We start from the raw sequence: 22,097 nt of genomic DNA, 5'->3' as shown, positions 1-22,097 counted from the left end.
ATCATAAAAACAAAACAAAATTGCTAAAACCTTAGCCATAATTAAAATGAAAAATGAAAACTGCTTTTTTAAATTTCAGATAAATGCTGATCATTGAATCTTTCTATTCATCAAAACATCCTAAAAAAGGACTCAATTGTTTTAAATATTGATAATAATAATAATCAGAAATGTTTCTTGAACAGCAAATCAGCATATTAGAAAGATTTCTAAAGGATTATGTGACACTGAAGACTGGAATAATGATGCTGAAAATTTAATTTTGATCACAGGAATAAATTACATTTATTACAATATATTAAAATAGAAAAAAGTTATTTTAAATAGTCAAAATATTTCAAAATTTTAAAGTTTTGCTGAAATTTGGATCAAATAAATGCAAGCTTGGTGAGCAGAAGAGACTTCTTTAAAAAAACAAAAATCGTACTGTTCAAAACTTTTGACTGGTAATGTGTAATATAGTATTACTTATTGTACACACAAAACTATTTTCGACAGCATCAGTTATGGAGAATAATTCAATAGGAAGCACTCTGGAAGGTTTTTAATTGCTGTGATGTTCATCAAACCCACAACAGTCACACTAAACATGTGCAGGACACTGGAAGAGACACAACTAACATGCAGATCAATCTTATTGATCATGTTTGCCACTTTGAATCCAACATCACGCCTGACTGCATAACACAGAACATCAGCAGCTCGTGTATGTGTGTGTAAACATACCCGTATAATGAGACGGATCGCTGCCATTCCGGATGTGGCCATAACTTTAGCGCTGTTGGGGACTAGGTTCAGTAATGTTGGCATGATGTTCTCGGCTCCATGATCAAATTTATTACCCAACACAGACGACAGGTGCCTGGAAGAGACATTACAGATCAGATTAACACAGAACACTTACACTCGGAAACATTAAATGAATTTAATGTATATATAATACTTAAATATTTATCAATACATAATATTTAAAATATATTTAATTAACATAAAATACATTTTTAAAAATTAACTTAAAACAACTGCATTTTACACGTGCAGCGAAATCTGTGCTCCAAATCAGTTCTTTTTGCGGATCCATTTCTGCTCTGAATTGAGATATAAACTCTGAATTGTGAGATATAATCTCAGGATCAAGATATAATCTCTGGATTGAGATATAAACTCAGAATTGGGAGATATAAAATCAGGATTGAGATATAAACTCAGGATTGAGATATAAACTCAGAATTGAGATATAAACTCAGGATTGAGATATAAACTCAGAATTGAGATATAAACTCAGAATTGGGAGATATAAACTCAAAATTGGGAGATATAAGCTCAGAATTGCGAGATATAAACTCAGAATTGGGAGATATAAACTTAGAATCGGGAGATATAAACTCAGAATTGAGATATAAACTCAGAATTGCGAGATATAAACTCAGAATTGAGATATAAACTCAGAATTGCGAGATATAAACTCAGAATTGGGAGATTTAAACTTAGAATTGGGAGATATAAACTCAGAATTGAGATATAAACTCAGAATTGCGAGATATAAGCTCAGAATTGCGAGATATAAACTCAGAATTGGGAGATATAAACTCAGAATTGCGAGATATAAACTCAGAATTGGGAGATATAAACTCAGAATTGAGATATAAACTCAGAATTGGGAGATATAAACTCAGAATTGCGAGATATAAACTCAGAATTGAGATATAAACTCAGAATTGAGATATAAACTCAGAATTGCGAGATATAAACTCAGAATTGAGATATAAACTCAGAATTGCGAGATATAAACTCAGAATTGGGAGATTTAAACTTAGAATTGAGATATAAACTCAGAATTGCGAGATATAAACTCAGAATTGAGATATAAACTCAGAATTGCGAGATATAAACTCAGAATTGAGATATAAACTCAGAATTGCGAGATATAAACTCAGAATTGGGAGATTTAAACTTAGAATTGGGAGATATAAACTCAGAATTGAGATATAAACTCAGAATTGCGAGATATAAGCTCAGAATTGCGAGATATAAACTCAGAATTGGGAGATATAAACTCAGAATTGCGAGATATAAACTCAGAATTGGGAGATATAAACTCAGAATTGAGATATAAACTCAGAATTGGGAGATATAAACTCAGAATTGCGAGATATAAACTCAGAATTGAGATATAAACTCAGAATTGAGATATAAACTCAGAATTGAGATATAAACTCAGAATTGGGAGATATAAACTCAGAATTGGGAGATATAAACTCAGAATTGAGATATAAACTCAGAATTGAGATATAAACTCAGAATTGGGAGATATAAACTCAGAATTGCGAGATATAAACTCAGAATTGAGATATAAACTCAGAATTGAGATATAAACTCAGAATTGGGAGATATAAACTCAGAATTGTGAGATATAAACTCAGAATTGAGATATAAACTCAGAATTGGGAGATATAAACTCAGAATTGAGATATAAACTCAGAATTGGGAGATATAAACTCAGAATTGTGAGATATAAACTCAGAATTGAGATATAAACTCAGAATTGAGATATAAACTCAGAATTGCGAGATATAAACTCAGAATTGAGATATAAACTCAGAATTGCGAGATATAAACTCAGAATTGCGAGATATAAACTCAGAATTGCGAGATATAAACTCAGAATTGGGAGATATAAACTCAGAATTGCGAGATATAAACTCAGAATTGCGAGATATAAACTCAGAATTGGGAGATATAAACTCAGAATTGCGAGATATAAACTCAGAATTGCGAGATATAAACTCAGAATTGCGAGATATAAACTCAGAATTGAGATATAAACTCAGAATTGAGATATAAACTCAGAATTGAGATATAAACTCAGAATTGAGATATAAACTTAGAATTGCGAGATATAAACTCAGAATTGAGATATAAACTCAGAATTGAGATATAAACTCAGAATTGCGAGATATAAACTCAGAATTGAGATATAAACTCAGAATTGGGAGATATAAACTCAGAATTGGGAGATATAAACTCAGAATTGAGATATAAACTCAGAATTGGGAGATATAAACTCAGAATTGAGATATTTATACTCTGAATTTAGATATTTAAACAAAAAATATAAAATATAAACTGAATTATATATGGTTTATATTTTAATATATTTAAAAGATATTTAATTAACACATAAAATTAACTTAAGACAACTGTGCTTTTTTCATTTGAAATATGTGCTCCAAATCAGTTCTTTTTGTGGTTTTATTTCATTGATGTTGCCTATACTATGAAGGCAGTAGCCTATGGTTTGGAACAGAGCCCGTCGGTCTAATGAGAGTGTGTGTTTTCATGCACACTAAGTGCTTCACACTCTCTGCTCCATCATAAAGCGCAGCAGATCTTACAATGCTGGACTCCGTCCAATGTTTGAAACCAGACCACTTAAACTAATTGATTCTTTTCATTAAACTAAGTCTGTCAGCACCACTCAGCAGTCAGTCCATCTTAAACTAGGGCTGAACAAGATGATGGTTTATATCAGCGACTGCGTCAATCCGGAGAGATGCGGGTATATTTGAACACTTATCAGTGGATGAGACACCTTTACATTTTAGAACAAATCTACGGAGATTAAACAGCTTTAACTGAAGTATGTTTTAGATTAGAAATTAGCACTTTTTACGCACCCGAGTGTGATACAAGCCTCGCGCACCACCTGCGAGCGCAGATCTTTGGCCGAGAGTTTGAACGACCCCTCCAGCTGCCGTAACTGCTGCGAAAAACCATCATAGTCACTCGCGCCGGCCAACAGCAGAGAACGAACCTTCTTCAGCTGCAAACAAACCAAATATAGGTCACAATTAAATGACATGATCCTATGAATACTGGACTGATGTGATAGTTACTACTTTGATCATACTTTAAAATAAACATGACAAAATGGACTTGCATCACTCCGAAATGCTCCATATTTTGTATGGAAGCTTGATTCTGTCATGGTATTTTAAAAAAGTTATTTATCTCACAATTCTAGACATAAACTCAAAATTGATAGATATAAACTCAGAATTTAAGATATAAACTCAGAATTGCAAGATATAAACTCATGACTGAGATATAAACTCAGAATTCCAAGATAAACTCAGGATTAAGATATATACTAAATAAAATTAAGATATATATAAATCCAGAATTGCGGAAAATAAACTAAGATTTGAGATATAAACTCCGAAATTGTGAGATATAAACTCAGGATTGAGATATAAACTCAGAAATTGTGAGATATAAACTCAGGATTGAGATATAAACTCAAATTTGCAAGATATAAACTCAGATTTGAGATATAAACTCAGAAATTGCGAGATATAAACTCAGGATTGAGATATAAACTCAGAATCGAGATATAAACTCAGGATTGAGATATGAACTCAGAATTGAGGTATAAATTCATAATTGCGGAATATAAACTAAGATTTGATACATAAACTCAAAATTGCAAGATATAAACTCAGGATTGAGATATAAACTCAGGATGGAGAAATATAAACTCAGGATTGCAAGACATAAACTCAGAATTGAGGTATAAATCCAGAATTGCGAAATATAAACTAAGATTTGAGATATAAACTCAAAATTGCAAGATATAAACTCACGGTTGAGATATAAACTCAGAATTGAGATATAAACTCAGGATTGAGATATAAACTCAGGATTGAGATATAAACTCAGGATTGAGATATAAACTCAGGATTGAGATATAAACTCAGAATTGAGATATAAACTCAGGATTGAGAGATATAAACTCAGGATTGGGAGATATAAACTCAGGATTGGGAGATATAAACTCAGGATTGAGATATAAACTCAGGATTGAGAGATATAAACTCAGGATTGGGAGATATAAACTCAGGATTGAGATATAAACTCAGGATTGGGAGATATAAACTCAGGATTGGGAGATATAAACTCAGGATTGGGAGATATAAACTCAGGATTGAGATATAAACTCAGGATTGAGATATAAACTCAGAATTGAGATATAAACTCAGGATTGGGAGATATAAACTCAGAATTGGGAGATATAAACTCAGGATTGGGAGATATAAACTCAGGATTGAGATATAAACTCAGGATTGAGATATAAACTCAGAATTGAGATATAAACTCAGGATTGGGAGATATAAACTCAGGATTGGGAGATATAAACTCAGGATTGGGAGATATAAACTCAGGATTAGGAGATATAAACTCAGGATTGGGAGATATAAACTCAGGATTGAGATATAAACTCAGGATTGAGATATAAACTCAGAATTGAGATATAAACTCAGGATTGGGAGATATAAACTCAGGATTGGGAGATATAAACTCAGGATTGGGAGATATAAAATCAGGATTGAGATATAAACTCAGAATTGAGATATTAACTAAGAATTGAGGTATAAATTCAGAATTGTGGAATATAAACTAAAATTGCAAGATATAAACTCAGAATTGCGAGATAAAATCTCTTAATTACGAGATATAAACTCATTATTCAGATCTAAGCAACTACTGATTGCAATTCAGAATTTTTTCTTGTTCTTTTGAGTTTATATATCGCAATCTGATTTTTTTTACTGAGAAATATGAGAAAAATTTCCAAAATGTGAGATAAAGTCCCAATTACGTTCTTTTGTTATCCCATGGCAGAAACAGGGTTGCATAATTTTGTACTTATGATCAGTTAACTTTAAATGAATGAATGATGGACTCAATATTGATTGAGTTTAAACTCAACTTGTATTTGATATGATGTTAGAAAAAAGAGAATGAGAGACATGAAGCACAGCTAAATGACCACAGAATGATGCCATCAACCAATCACGATCAAGTATTCCAGAGAGACGGGCAATAAGCAGCTGTTTTATTCCACTACGAATGTGAAATCACTCACTGCAGCCACTCGCTGTTCCCAATCGTGTTTTTCATCGGAGAGAATTTCTCGGATCTTGTTCATGGAGTCCTCGAGCTCTCGAGCCGAGTAAATCTGTGAGAAACAACAGCGTCATCAAACTCACTGAACACTGGCGTCTGTCCAGAGATCTCTGATGGAAAACACTGACGCTCCACATTATAGACAGACCTGTCATTGCTGATGATTCCTAGAGTTACTGACACACACATGCATTTAGATGCAGTTTGAGGTCAGTTAGATTATTAATGCTTTGAAAGAAATAGTTTTTAATGAAAGAAAGAAATATTATTAGGTTGGCTTGAGAAAGCCAAATGAAGCTAAATCAAGCTTCCCTTCTATCAACTATTTCTTAATCCATTAAAACTACCATTCTATCTAATATTTACCATCTATTTATCTATCTAGCCTAGCCTAGCAACCACAATCATGCTAGTAACTTGCTAATCATGCTAGTAACATGTTAATTCTGCTAGCAACATGCTAGTAACTGGCCAGTCATGCTAATGCCATGCTAGTAACTTGTTAATCATGCTAACAACATGCTAGTAACTTGTCAGTCGTGCTAATGACATGTTAATAATGTGCTAATCATGCTAGGAACATGCTAATAATGCCTGAAATATGCTAACAACTTGCTAGTGTGCTGGAAACATGCTAGCAACTTGTTAATCATGTTAGAAACATGCTAGCAGCTTTGATAATCATGTTAGAAACATGCTAGTAACATGTTAACAACTTGCTAATTATCATAGAAACTTGATAGAAACGTGCTAGCAACTTGCTAGCAACTTGCTAACAATGCTAGAAAAATGCCAGTAACTTGCTAATCATGTTGTAACTTGCAAGTAATGCTAATGACATTAATAATGTGCTAATCATGCTAGAAACATGTTCGCAACTTGCTAATTATGCTGGAAACATGCTAGCAACTTGCTAATCATATTAGAAACATGTTAGAAATGTGCTAGCAACTTGTTAATCATGTTAGAAAAATGCTAATGACATGCTCATAACTTGCTAATCAGGCTAGAACCATGTTAGCAACTTGCTAATAATGCTGAAAACATGCTAGCAACTTGTTAATCATGCTATATACACGTTAGTAACTTGTCAGTCATGCTAATAACGTCTTAATAATGTTAGAAACAGGTTAGCAACTTGTTAATCATGCTAGAAAATGCTAGCAACTTGCTAATTATGCTGGAAACATGCTGGCAACTTGTTAATCATATTAGAAACATGTTAGAAATGTGCTAGCAACTTGCTAATCATGTTAGAAACATGCTAATGACATGCTCATAACTTGCTAATCATGCTAGAAACATGTTAGCAACTTGCTAATTATGCTAGAAACATGCTAGTAACTTGTCAGTCATGCTAATAACGTCTTAATGTTAGAAACAGGTTAGCAACTTGCTAACCATGCTAGAAAATGCTAGCAACTTGCTAATTATGCTGGAAACATACTAGCAACTTGTTAAGCATGCTAATAACATGTTAGCAACATACTATCAGCTTGCTAATCCTGCTGGAAACATGATAGCAGCTTTGATAATAATGATAAAAATAATACACGTTAGCAACTTGCTAGTCAGGCTAAAAACATGTTAGAAACATACTAGCAAATTGCTAATCATGCTAAAAAACATGTTAGCAACTTGTTAATCATGCTAGAAAATGTTAGCAACTTGTTAATTATGCTGGAAACATGCTAGCAACTTGCTAATCATATTAGAAACAAGTTAGAAATGTGCTAGCAACTTGCTAATCATGTTAGAAACATGCTAATGACATGCTCATAACTTGCTAATTATGCTAGAAACATGTTAGTAACTTGCTAGTTATGCAAGAAACATGCTAGTAACTTGTCAGTCATGCTAATGACGTCTTAATCATGTTAGAAACAGGTTAGCAACTTGCCAATCATGCTAGAAAATGCTAGCAACTTGCTAATTATGCTGGAAACATACTAGCAACTTGTTAAGCATGCTAATAACATGTTAGCAACATACTATCAGCTTGCTAATCCTGCTGGAAACATGATAGCAGCTTTGATAATAATGATAAAAATAATACACGTTAGCAACTTGCTAGTCAGGCTAAAAACATGTTAGAAACATACTAGCAAATTGCTAATCATGCTAAAAAACATGTTAGCAAACTTGTTAATCATGCTAGAAAATGTTAGCAACTAGCTAATTATGCTGGAAACATGCTAGCAACTTGCTTATCATATTAGAAACAAGTTAGAAATGTGCTAGCAACTTGCTAATCATGTTAGAAACATGCTAATGACATGCTCATAACTTGCTAATTATGCTAGAAACACGTTAGTAACTTGCTAGTTATGCAAGAAACATGCTAGTAACTTGTCAGTCATGCTAATGACGTCTTAATCATGTTAGAAACAGGTTAGCAACTTGCCAATCATGCTAGAAAATGCTAGCAACGTGTCAATAATGCTAATAACATGTTAGCAACATACTATCAGCTTGCTAATCATGCTGGAAACATGATAGCAGCTTTGATAATAATGATAATAATGATACAAGTTAGCAACTTGCTAGTCAGGCTAAAAACATGTTAGAAACATACTGGCAAATTGCTAATCATGCTAAAAAACATGTTAGCAACTTTCTAATCATGCTAGAAACATGCTAATGACATGCTCATAACTTGCTAATCATGCTAGAAACATGTTAGCAACTTGCTAATAATGCTAGAAACATGATAGTAACTTGTCAGTCATGCTAACAACGTCTTAATCATGCTAGAAAAATGTTAGCAACTTGCTAATCATGCTAGAAAATGCTAGCAACTTGTTAATTATGCTGCAAACATCCTAGCAACTTGTTAATCATGCTAAAACATGTTAAGAACATACTATCAGCTTGCTAATCATGCTGGAAACATGATAGCAGCTTTGATAATAATGAAAATAATGATAGACGTTAGCAACTTGCTAGTCAGGCTAAAAACATGTTAGAAACATACTAGCAAGTTGCTAATCATGCTAAAACACATGTTAGCAACTTGCTAATCATGCTAGAAACATGCTAATGACATGCTCATAACTTGCTAATCATGTTAGAAACATGATAGTAACTTGTCAGTCATGCTAACAACGTCTTAATCATGCTAGAAACATGTTAGCAACTTGCTAATCATGCTAGAAAATGCTAGCAACTTGCTAATTATGCTGCAAACATCCTAGCAACTTGTTAATCATGCTAAAAACATGTTAGCAACATACTATCAGCTTGCTAATCATGCTGGAAACATGATAGCAGCTTTGATAATAATGATAATAATGATACAAGTTAGCAACTTGCTAGTCAGGCTAAAAACATGTTAGAAACATACTGGCAAATTGCTAATCATGCTAAAAAACATGTTAGCAACTTTCTAATCATGCTAGAAACATGCTAATGACATGCTCATAACTTGCTAATCATGCTAGAAACATGTTAGCAACTTGCTAATAATGCTAGAAACATGATAGTAACTTGTCAGTCATGCTAACAACGTCTTAATCATGCTAGAAAAATGTTAGCAACTTGCTAATCATGCTAGAAAATGCTAGCAACTTGCTAATTATGCTGCAAACATCCTAGCAACTTGTTAATCATGCTAAAAACATGTTAAGAACATACTATCAGCTTGCTAATCATGCTGGAAACATGATAGCAGCTTTGATAATAATGATAATAATGATACACGTTAGCAACTTGCTAGTCAGGCTAAAAACATGTTAGAAACATACTAGCAAATTGCTAATCATGTAAAAAAAACATGTTAGCAACTTGCTAATCATGCTAGAAACATGCTAATGACATGCTCATAACTTGCTAATCATGTTAGAAACATGATAACTTGTCAGTCATGCTAACAACGTCTTAATCATGCTAGAAACATGTTAGCAACTTGCTAATCATGCTAGAAAATGCTAGCAACTTGCTAATTATGCTGCAAACATCCTAGCAACTTGTTAATCATGCTAAAACATGTTAAGAACATACTATCAGCTTGCTAATCATGCTAGAAACATGCTAATGACATGCTCATAACTTGCTAATCATGTTAGAAACATGATAACTTGTCAGTCATGCTAACAACGTCTTAATCATGCTAGAAACATGTTAGCAACTTGCTAATCATGCTAGAAAATGCTAGCAACTTGCTAATTATGCTGCAAACATCCTAGCAACTTGTTAATCATGCTAAAAACATGTTAGCAACATACTATCAGCTTGCTAATCATGCTAGAAACATGCCAGCAACGTGGTAGAAACTTAATGACATGCTTACAATGTTAATCATGCTAGAAACATGCTAGCAACATGCTAACAACTAGCTAACATGCTAACAACTAACTAATCATCTAACAACTCATGCTAATCATCTAATCTATCTATATAAAGTTCAAAACTTTAAGCTTTTACAGCTGCTTTAAACTTTCAAGCCAGGCCTTCTCAAACCAACCATCTTGACAAACGTTTTTATCTAGTTAAAATTTAAAACATCTGTTTTCCGTGTGAATATATTGCTAAAATGTAATTGACTGCTGTGATCAAAGCTGCTCAATATTTTAGATTTTTAACATTTTGTTTTTCCAGATTCTTCGATGAATAGAAAGTTTAAAAGAACAACATTTATTTCTGCAACATTCTAAATCTTACACAGTCCTTCGCAAACACTCACCTGAACGGTGGGCACATCTTCAAAGGCACGGATGAAGTCTTCTTCATCGACAGCACCGGCTCCAGAGCTCTCCTTACCTGATGAGAGAACAATCAAAAATACACAATATTTTATACTTAATATACATGACCCTGGAACACAAAACCAGTCTTAAGTAGCACAGGTATATTTGTAGCAATAGCCAAAAATACATTGTATGGGTCAAAATTCTCAATTTATATTTTAATGCCAAAAATCATTAGGATATTAAGTAAAGATCATGTTTAATGAAGATATTTTGTAAATTTTCTACCATAAATATATCAAAACTTCAATCCTTGCAGTATATGAACATAAAAATGATGACTGTTACCCCTTCAGTCGAATCACTTCGACGTTACATTGGGATCTCGCCTGAGAGACCGATCACCTCTGAGCCTTATTAAAAAGGCCAATTGAAAATTGGCGAGTGGACGTGCGCGCCGGCCACGCCCCCGTACATACGGGTATATAAGATGGCTGCGCGCACCACTCAGTCAGACTTTTGCTTTCAGAGCCGATGTGTCGAGCCTCTAAACAGCCGAGAAGAGTTCTTCAGAGTTCATGCTCCCTCCTGCTGCTGCGCTGCCATAACTAAAAGAGTGTTTCACAGAAAGAGCATTGTTTGGCAGCCGCCAGCGCGGTCCCGCGGGCGGCCGTTTTCACGGCCATATAAAGCCTTTTTGCATTCCAGCGAGCAGCCCCGGCGAGTACATTGCCCCGCGGCGCCTCCCTGGGCAAACCGGGATCACAAAAGAGCAATTTCTAGCGGCCGTTTTAGACGTTCTTTTCAGGATGTCTTTTCGGCCGTGCGTTTCTGGATGTGGTAGTTTCCTCTCCTCAGCGAACGGACATGAGCGCTGCCTCACGTGTTTAGGCTTTGAGCACACTGGGGTGGTGCTCATGAATGGTTCATGCGGTGAAAGCATGACCATGACCACGCTGAAGTCCCGCCGCTCGTTCGCGAGCTGGCTCCCCCCGCCTCCCTCCCGTGGTCAGCCGTTGAGCCGCCTATGCTCTTCGGCCACCGCGGTGGAGCGCGGGGGGGGACATTCAAATTACAATAGACAGCGTTCCGCCGGCTCAAAAAGCCCTGCGGACCTCTCTATCTCAGCGCGGTCCCGTTGAGTTTCCGCAGCAGACGCTTCCCCGCCTGGCGGGCTGAGCGTCTCCTTCGGTGCTCCTGCAGAGGATGAGATGTCTGTCACAGCATCAGAGGGAGAGTCAGACGGTGACACATCTCTTCCCGCGGCGCGGCGCCCACCCTTGGTCGCTGCCCCCCTGGAGGTTGATGTCGAACTGTCGGCTATGCTTCTCCGGGCAGCCGGGGGGGATCGGTTTGAAGGTTCCTCAGGGGCCCGGCCGATCCTTCTAGGCTGGACGACTGGTTCCTGGGGGGGGCCCGGCGGCAGCGCCGCGCTCCCCCCCGGTCCCGTTCTGACCGGATGTGCATGAGGAGCTGACAAAATCTATGGCGCCCTATTCATTTGACGCGCTCTCCAGCTCCTCTCCCCTCGCCACTCTCCATGGCGGGGCAGCCAAGGGGTACGTGGCGGTCCCCCAGGTCGGGCGCGCCATCGCGGTGCACCTTTGCCCGCGGGCGCGGCCGCCTGGTGGGGCCCTCCGCGTCTCCCTTTTAGGGCATGTGAAATTCTTCCGCCCTCATCGGCTGGGCCTTTTCTGCGCCCCCCGACACGCTGCCCCGCACTGCAGGCCATGGCAACACTGCAAAAGTGCCAGGTGCAAGCACCTTAAGGCCTGCACGAGAGTGGTCCTGACCAGGGGGTACTTGAAGAACTCCGCGCCGCCACTGACTTCGCCCTTCGGGCTACTAGGTCGCGGCGTGTCCCCTTGGTCAGGTGATGTCCACCTGCGTGGTCCAGGAACGCCACCTATGGCTGACTCTGACCCGGATGGCAGAGGCCGACAAAGTTCGCTTTCTCGACTCTCCCATTCCCCAGAGCGGCCTATTCGGCGACACCGTGAAGGGTTTTTGCTCAGCGGCGTCGAACGTATCGCCGGCCCCCAAAAGCCTGCGATCCTCCGCCCATCAGCATACCCCGTCGAGATGCCAGAGCAGTACGCCTCCCCGTCGTTCGGGCTGGGCATCTCCTCTGGCGCTCCAACGGTCCAGAGGCAGACGGAGGCCGTCCAACATATCCTGCCCCGCCGCGAAGTTACCATTCCGCCGCCTGGGCCCCCGCCTCCGCCTGCCCGTCGCCGAGGGCGTCCCCCCGCAGCTCCGTCCCCTGCTGAGCCACACGATCCAGGCTCGCAGCCGACGTCGAGCCGCCCGTGGGAGAGGGACGCCGCTCGCCTCTCAGGGTCCTGCGACGGAAGACCCTCGCAGGCGAGCTTCGAAGCGTCCCTGATGCGAGCACCCCCGGAGGTGGACAGAGCTACTCTGTCGGCACTCCCGCTGGAAGCGGGACTTAGCCGGTCATTTGAAATCACAGAAAGACCCAGCCTTCTCACCTCTGGGGCCCCGGCCCCGAGTTTCCTTCCTGAGCAGCACTTCCACTCCTCGGAACCAGACTCGGGACCGGATGTCGCCAGCGCGGGAACCAGGGAAGTAGGTAAGCACTGCTTAGTGCAGTTAGACACTTCTCCAGGACGTTTATCCTTCTGGGTTTTGTCTCCTTCCCTGTCTTTCCCCAGGCTGCCCCACCACGGTCACGCCGGTCAACGTTCCCTTGATACCACTACACTGGTTGATACGGACGGTACGGCCCGGCTCCAGGCGTCCGCCCAGACTCACAGGTACCCCTTACATTCTTTATTCAGAAGCAGGTGTGCCTCTGTTCTGCCTGCGGAGGTCGCGTTCCTACTGGCGAAGGACGCGATCCAGCCTGTCTCTCCAGCCGGGACGAGGTCGGGGTTTGATAAGTGTCCTGACTTCACGTGTCCAGTTAGAGTGGTGGGTTAACATCCGCCCTGAATGGAGCTCTGTTCCGATCCCTTCTTAGGCTGTCGGCACACATGCTCACGACGACGCACATACAAGTATGTTTCCGTCTCCAGGGCTGGGTTGCAGCCATCTGCCTGAAGGGCACCCGCTGTCGCGTCTCGATCTTCCCCGGCGCACACCCCTTCGGCGGTCTGCCCCGGGGATCGAGCGCTCAGCGCGAGGTGCGTCCATTTGGCTAGTCCCTCTCCTTCCTGCCTTCTTAGGCCATGGGAGCTCCCCTGTCCCCTCTTCGGCAGACAGGTATTCGCGTCTTCAACCGTCTCTTCGACTGGTGCTTTACCAGCCCACTCGTGAGTTCCGTTGTGCGAACATTGGGACCTGGTGCCTCGGCACCCCCGCCATCTGGTTCTTCAGGCCAACCGAGGAAATTCGTTTCCTCGGTCGGGAGCCCGACTCGGTCCTCAAGACAGCCCGCCTTACTACCAAGAGCGCGCAGTCAGTGCTGTAGTTCCTGAGTCAATCAGGCACAACACAGCGGTTCTCTCAAACTGAGGCTCCTGGGGCACATGACAGCTCTAGCCGCTAAGAGCCGCTAAGCTTGTTCATGTGAGACCGCTTCAGCACGATCGAGTCCCATGATGGGCATGGCATCTCGGCCCACTCCGGACTGGCGTTTTCCCGCAGTTTGGCCGACAAGCCAGCCCGTGGCTTACCGCGGGTTGGGTTGCCATGTACGACAGAGGCTTACAGCCTCTCCATCTGCTCCCAGGGAGTACGTGGCAGATTTTGCTACTTGCCATTCACTTGAAGCAGGTAAACTCAACCGTGCAGCCTATCGGCTCTCACGGCAGTCCACCACCTGCAGGATGGCGACTCCACCCCGTGACGCAGCTAGTTTGGAGCATATCGGTAGGCCAGCCACATCCGCTCGCCCCCGATTGCTCTCATTACCAGCTGCCTCTTTCAGAGTAGCGCTGGCACTCAGCTGACCTCCGGGGCCCAAGTACGCCCTTCCCCAGCGAGCCTCCTTGCACAGACTCTGTGCAAGTCCAGGGAGGACGAGGAGTAAGTCTGTTGGTTGCGCTACAAGAATGGCCCACCCAGGCTCAGGTCTAGTAACCGTTCCCTCGCGGCAGTCCCTCCCTGTAGGGCACGGGATGACACCCAGACCTCTCCGGCCTTCGCAGGCCGTGATACAATTATCACTCAGTACCGAGCTCCCTTGACTAGGCAGGCTCGCACTGAGATGAGGTCTATTTGCTGGCTTTCCACAGAGTTACACGGTTGCAGTATGCTTCCCTTCCTGCAGGAGAGTTGAGCGCAGACTGTCCCCTCACTCTAAGTATATGCCGCTGCTTCGCCGCATATCACATGCAGTAGATGGAGCTAAGTAGGTAAGCATTCACTGGCCGTGAGGTTTCCCAGAGGTGCCCAGAACGCACCCCACACCCTCTTGGGGCCTTTCCGTCGCCTTCAGAGCCGCGGGACGCTCCAATTGAGCCACTGGCCTCAGTCGAGCTAGCATTCCTGTCATCAAGACAGCGCTCCTGACCGCCCTGGCTCCCGTTAAGAGGGCAGGAGACCTACAAGTTTTCTCTGTCAAGTAACGCCTCATACCCTCTGGGACCCCCCCGTCGCCCTTCGGGGCCGCGGGGTGCTCCTCAGGAGCCTCGGGCCTCAGTCGAGCTAGAATTTCTGTCAGTAAGACAGCACTCCTGACTGCCCCGGCTTCCTTTAAGAGGGTAAGTTACCGACAAGCTCAGGTTCCTCAGAGGTGCTTAGCACGCACCTCATACCTCGTGGGCCTCCCCGTCGCCTTTCAGGGCCGCGGGTCGCTCCGTTGGAGCCACGGGCCTCAGTCGAGCTAAAGTTCCTGTCATTAAGATAGCGCTCCTGACTGCCCTGGCTCCCATCAAGAGGGCCTACAAGCTTCTCTGCCAGCAAAGTGTGTCGAGAATTCGGGCCCGGCGTTCTCCACGTTACCGTCGAGACCCCGGCTCGGTGCCCAAGGTCCCCACCACGCCTTTCCGCGACCAGGTGGTAGACCTGCAAGCTCTGCTCTGGAGGAGGCAGACCCAGTCGTGCGATGTAGTGTCGTTAAATATGTGAGACTGAATCACTCGGCACTTCAGCCGCACCAGCAGCTTCATCTGCCTCGGGATTCGCAGAAAGGGAATGCTCCCCGAACTGAGGTTGGCTAAATGGTGGTAGATGCCCCTCCCTGTTATACCCAGGGACAGCCGTGATCCTTGGTTCATGGCACCTCACCAGCAGATGTAAAAATCGGAAGCTGCGGGCTGGGCGACACCCTACCTTCGCTTGGTTCTCCAACCTTGCGTAGAGGCCGTTCTCCCGTGTCCTAACTTAGGGACTCTCAGGCGAGCGGGAAGACCGGCTGGTGTCGGCTTGCTGCGCCATTCCCACGTGGATCCGTGCGCTATTTCCCAGTATGTTCCCTCCGGCGAACCCTGGGTCCTCCTGCCCCGCAGTCAGGGCTAGGCGCGGAGTAGTCCTGCACTGTGATCCTGCCTGGGTTTCCTTCGCCCCGCAGGTTGTGGCTTAGTTTTTATTATTCCAGCGGAGGAGACCGCTGTTTCCCTCGTATATCCCCAAAAAACTTTTTATGGATATATTGAATTATTCTTATTCCACATGTAAAATTTCATGTGCTCCGCCCCCCCAACCCATGCTTCAGTACAACTGGCATCCCTGGAGGGGCCCCCTTATTGGGCCCCAGGGCGTTGGGAAGGTTACGTTACACTTCGCCTGCCGGCACGTATACTTGTCAGCACGTGAAGCTGTTGCGTAACGCGGCGTCAGGGTCGTGGCCTTTTCCATGGGTTTGTTCCCAATGTAACGTCGAAGTGATTCGACTGAAGGGGTAACGTCTAGGTTACGAAGGTAACCCTCGTTCCCCGAAGGAGGGAACGGAGACGTTACATTCCCCTGCCACGCCCCTGGCGTCGCGCTGACGCCGGGCTCTCCCGGCTCTTCAGCAAAAGCCTGACTGAGTGGTGCGCGCAGCCATCTTATATACCCGTATGTACGGGGGCGTGGCCGGCGCGCACGTCCACTCGCCAATTTTCAATTGGCCTTTTTAATAAGGCTCAGAGGTGATCGGTCTCTCAGGCGAGATCCCAATGTAACGTCTCCGTTCCCTCCTTCGGGGAACGAGGGTTACCTTCGTAACCTAGACGTTTTCAACACTGATAATAAATCAGCTTATTAGAATGATTTCTGAAGGATCATGTGACACTGAAGACTGCAGCAATTTTGCTGAAAATTCAGCTTTACATAACAGGAATAAATTATATCTGAAAGTAATTTGAAATAGAAAGCCACTTTTTTAAATTGCATTAACATTTCACAATATTACAGTTTTTTTCTGTATTTTTATGCTCAAAGTCTTTCAGAATCAGTCAATTATGAATGAATTACTGCCATTGTGTGAATAATATGTAACCATGTAATTCACAAAAAGTAACTGTAATCTGAGTATGAGCATTATAAAATATAATATACTCATCAAGACTGCAGTTATTTGATCAAAAAATACAGAAAAAAACAGTAATATTGCAAAATATTATTACAATATGAAATAATGTTTTTTTATTTGAATATACTTTAAAATATAATTTATTCCTGGTACTCCAGTCTAAAGTGTCACATGATCCTTCAAACATCATTCTAATATACTGATTTATTATTAGAATTATCAATATTTTTTTGAAACCTCTGATTTTTTCTTTTCAGGATTCTTTGATGAATAACAAGTTAAAAAGAACAGCATTTATTTAAAATATAAATCTTTTCTAATATAACTATTAAGTCTTGACTTGACTATTTTCCTTGCTAAATAAAAGTATTTATTTCAAAGAGAGGAAGAAAGAAAGAAATTACTGACCCCAAACTTTAAACTTAGAAAGACTTCTATTTTAAATAAATGCTACTCTTTTAACATTTTATTTGTCAAAGAATTCAGAAAAAAGCATCACAGGTTCCAAAAAAATAAATAAAAAATAAAGCAGCACTGTTTCCAACATTGATAATAAATCGGCATATTAGAATGATTTCTGAAAGATCATGTGACACTAAAGACTGGCGTAATGATGCTGAAAATTCAGCTTTGCATCACAGGAATAAATTACATTTTTAAGTATTATAAAATAGAAAGACACTATTTTAAATTGCAATAATATTTTCACAATATTACAGTTTTTTCTGTATTTTTAATCAAATAGATGCAGCCTTGACGAGCAGAAAAGTCTCCTTTAAAAAGCATAAAAAATCGTACTGATCTCAAATGTTCGAGAAACAGTGTTTATGTGCAATTTATATATACAATAAAAAATTTAAATATAAAATAATATATATATAAGTTTTTATATTTTAATTGAGTTAAATTGCAAAGACACAGCTGAGCTAACATGGCTTTACAATGAAGCTCAGCGTTGAAATGAATTACTTTTATTACAGAAACACTGAAATATTGGATTGGCCAATTGAAAGACAAGAAGGGTTTTATAAAACAGCATTTAAGTTTCACCTGAGCTCTTGGTGCTGGACGCGGAGCTCGGTCTGCGCAGTGATCCCGTCCGCCGCACTGATGACGCTGCTTTAGAGGACGACGAGGAACGACCTCCATCCACCGAATCGTCATCATCGATGTTCTTATCTGAGAAAACACAGAGAAAGTGCTTATTTAATGACAGCATGCTGTTTCAAACACAATTTATATATTTGTATAGTTATAATATGTGACCCTGGAGCACAAAGCCAGTCTTAAGTAGCACAGGTATATTTCTAGCGATAGCTGAAAATACAATGTATGGGTCAAAATGATACATTTAATGCCAAAAATCATTAGGATATTAAGTAAAGATTATGTTCCAAAGATATTTTGTACATTTCCTACCATAAATGTATCAAAACTTAATTTTTGATTAGTGATATGCATTGCTAAGAGCTTAATTTGCTTAATTAGCAATTTTCTCAATATTTAGATTTTTTTTCTATACATCAATGGAAAAATTGACAGTTATGACTGGTTTTGTGGTCCAAGGCCACATATAGTAATATAGTTTAACTTTCATATTGATATTTAAATATAAATTTTAAAAATTTAAAAATTTAAAAATTTTTAAAATGTTTAAATTTTTAATTTTTTAAATCTTGGCATTTTACATTTTTTTAAAATGATTTTACATTGATTTTATTATACATTATGATGTTTATTATACACTACCGCTTAAAAGTTTGGGATCAGTACGATTTTTAATGTTTATTAAAGAAGCTTCTCATGCTAATCAAGGCTGTGTTCTTTTAATCAAAAATACAGAAAAAGTAATATTATATTATGCAATATCATTTCAATTTAAAAAAATATTTTTCTATATTAATATACATAAAAATGTAATTTATATCTGTAATTAAAGTTGCATTTTCAGAATCATTACTCTAGTCTTTAGTGTCACATGATCCTTCAGAAATCATTCTGATATTCAGATTTATTATCAATGTTGAAAACAGTTGTGCTGCTTAATATTTTTTGGAACCTGTGATACTTTTTTTTAGAATTATTTGATCAATAAAAGGTAAAAAAAAACAGCATTTATTAAAAAAAGAAAGGTTTTCTAACAATATACACTACTTTTCAAAAGTTTGGGGTCAGGAATTTTTATTCTTTCTTTTGTGAAAGAAATTAACACTCTTACTCTTACTAAAAAGTGATAGCATAGATTTATATTGTTAGAAAAGATTTATATTTTAAATAAATGCTGTTCTTCTTAACTTCTAATTCATCAAAGAATCCTGAAAAAAAGAATCACAGGTTCCAAAAAAAAAATATAATTCTAATAATAAAACAGCATATTAGAATCAGTAACACCTGATGATTGAAATTCAGCTTTGCATGACAGGAATAAATTATATCTTAAAGTATATTAAAATAAAAAACATTATTTTATATTGCAATAACATTTTGCAATATTACTGTTTTTTTCTGTATTTTTGATCAAATAAATGCAGCTTTGATGAGCATAACAGACTTCTTTAAAAAACATTACAAGCCTTACTGATCCCAAACTTTTGAGTAGTAGTGTGTATATGTATATATATGTATATAAACATAACAACAATAATAATATAATACTGCTTTAAATTGTTAAATATCACACATTTTTCCCTTATTTACAGAAGACACCCATTAAAATGTCATTCAGTGTTACAATCTTGTCAGGCATATTTACAACAAAAATCAATTTATGCCATTTTAAAAGATAAATTACTTTCACCCCAAATACTAATTAGCTGCAATTCTACATTTTTTAAATTTACCGCTATCCTAGGTTTTGCCCATTTGTCAGTAAGACATTTTTTACTCATTTAAAACAATAAAATTTAACATGCTCCCTTATTCTTTTATATATTTTAATATACACAAGTCAGAATAAACATGTTGTTTGAATTTTGACACTTAATGACAATGAAAGATTATTTCAACCAAATTTTGACATTTGAATCTCCAAAAACTTATTTGAAACCTTAAAGGTGGACAATTTACTTACATTTAATGTGCTTCCTATGGACATAAAATCCTTTTTGTAAATTTGTTTTGACATGGACAGCTTAATGTCTTTGACCCATATATAGTCAAGCCCGAAATGATTCACACCCCTGGCAAATTCTGACTTACAGTAAAGTTACTTTTATTCAACCAGCAATTTTTTTTTTTGACCAGAAATGACACAGACTTCTCCCAAAAGATAATAAAACGATGTACAAGAGGCATCGTTGTGGAAAAAAATATTTCTCAGCTTTTATTTACATTTGAACAAAAAGTGGCATGTCCAAAACAATTCCTACCCTTTGCAAACTGTCACGGTCTATGGTTAAAGCCAAGGTTCTGTACCATTCCAAATAGTCCAAGCTGTTCTAAAGCATCCTAATTTGATTGCTGTAATAGCCTATAAAGGCTTTTCTATTGATTATTGAGAAGGGTATAAATAATTTGGGATATGACACTTTCTGTTCAAATGTAAATAAAGTATCGTTTCAGTGAACCCTTTTTAAAAATTTTGTCTTGTTTCAAGTCAAAATATCGAAAAATTCTTAAATTAACATGAGTTTACAAGATAAGCAAAATGACGTAAAATATTTAGTCTTGTTTTAAGCAAAATGCACTTAATTTAGTTTTTTCCCCTGGAAAAAATATAAAAAAATATATAAAATATGTATGCTTATTTAGTAAATTTTTTGATATTTTGACTAAAAACAAGACAAAAATACTAAGTAAGATAAGCCTTTTTTACAGTGTAACAATCCTGGTTTGCACCACAATTTAAATTCAACTAAAACCTTGCATTGTCCTACACCTACAGACTTCAGATGTGCTGTATGTGTGTGAATCTGAAGGACGTCACCTCCTTTGCTCAGCAGCTCAGGGAAAAACCCCAGCAGAGGCATCTCACGTGAGGAAACCAGCACCAAAATCTGCCAGACCAGCGATCAATCGGCATGAATTATTTATACACACACATCCCAACCTTATTCATCATGCATTAGTGTCAACACCTCTCTCCCACAATCCTTCACTGTGAACGGCCTCCAAACACGTGCCGAACTACTCCACAAACCTCCAGAGAAACAAACACACATTCATCCAGACACCCAAACCACAAACACCTATTATTTAATATAATAAACCTTCTCAAAACCCTAAAAGAGAAGTTAAAACATCATTTCATGACATCGAAATGTCTTTTCTGAATACATTTATATCTTACACTGAGAAAATGACATGTTCTGTCCTCTAACCCTCAAAAAACACTTGTATTTTTTAATTAATATGTTATTTATAAGTCTATTAAGGGAAGACACTGCAGGCAAAAACACTGTTTTTCATGCACCTGTCAAGTCTGGGATTTTGGTCTTTTTCATTGTGTTTTTTCAGACTAGGGGAAAGAAAACACCCAGAAGACACTGTTAAGTGTTTCTTTTATAGCACTTTATCTGTTTGTGTCAATAGATCTCAATAGATTTTCTCCTACACTGAGCCATAAATCTCCACTTCAGCACTTACACACACCAAACTTTACATTTTTATTCCTGTCTATATCCTGAAGGTTTTTACAGAGGGATTTGTTCATATAGAATTTGCTTGATCTTATACAACATTTTATTCCCCCCAAAATGGTAAAAGATACATTGTTTTCTGTCTGTTCTAAGTCTGTTTGTTTTCTGTCTCTCTGTAAAAACATTCGACTCTAATATGTCCAAAAAATTAAACAAGAATTTTGAAACTGACTTCGTCCAGTGTTTCGATTTTTGTACTAGAAATGTATGCAAATTAGCACATATTTAATTAATCTATGGCTCACTGGCATATTTAAACCTAACATTTTAGAAAACTTGTAATACAAAAAATGTTTGCAATTATCCAAGTAATCAATCAACTGGGTAAGTAAGGTGATAACTATTAGTTATTTTTTCTACCCTATTCACCCGCAGCATCTGTCCTCAAGC

General features: G+C 39.1%; 1 protein-coding gene across 1 annotated transcript in view; it reads right to left on the bottom strand.

Moving 5' to 3' along the window:
• Positions 1-583: 583 nt before the first annotated feature.
• LOC141294292 (CLIP-associating protein 1-A) overlaps positions 584-22,097 on the bottom strand; it is an 83,073-nt gene continuing 61,559 nt past the window's right edge. Inside the window, exons 9-14 of the mRNA XM_073826365.1 lie at positions 18,121-18,249; positions 10,649-10,725; positions 5,927-6,019; positions 3,678-3,823; positions 727-862; positions 584-601 (exon numbers count right to left, since the gene is read on the bottom strand). Of these exons, the coding sequence (XP_073682466.1) occupies positions 584-601; positions 727-862; positions 3,678-3,823; positions 5,927-6,019; positions 10,649-10,725; positions 18,121-18,249 (599 nt within the window). The remainder of the gene's footprint in view (positions 602-726; positions 863-3,677; positions 3,824-5,926; positions 6,020-10,648; positions 10,726-18,120; positions 18,250-22,097) is intronic.

This window comes from Garra rufa, chromosome 20, assembly GCF_049309525.1.
Source record: "Garra rufa chromosome 20, GarRuf1.0, whole genome shotgun sequence".
NCBI lineage: Eukaryota > Metazoa > Chordata > Actinopteri > Cypriniformes > Cyprinidae > Garra > Garra rufa.
Note: the sequence above shows the minus strand (reverse complement) of the source record. Positions and strands in the feature narration are given on the sequence as shown.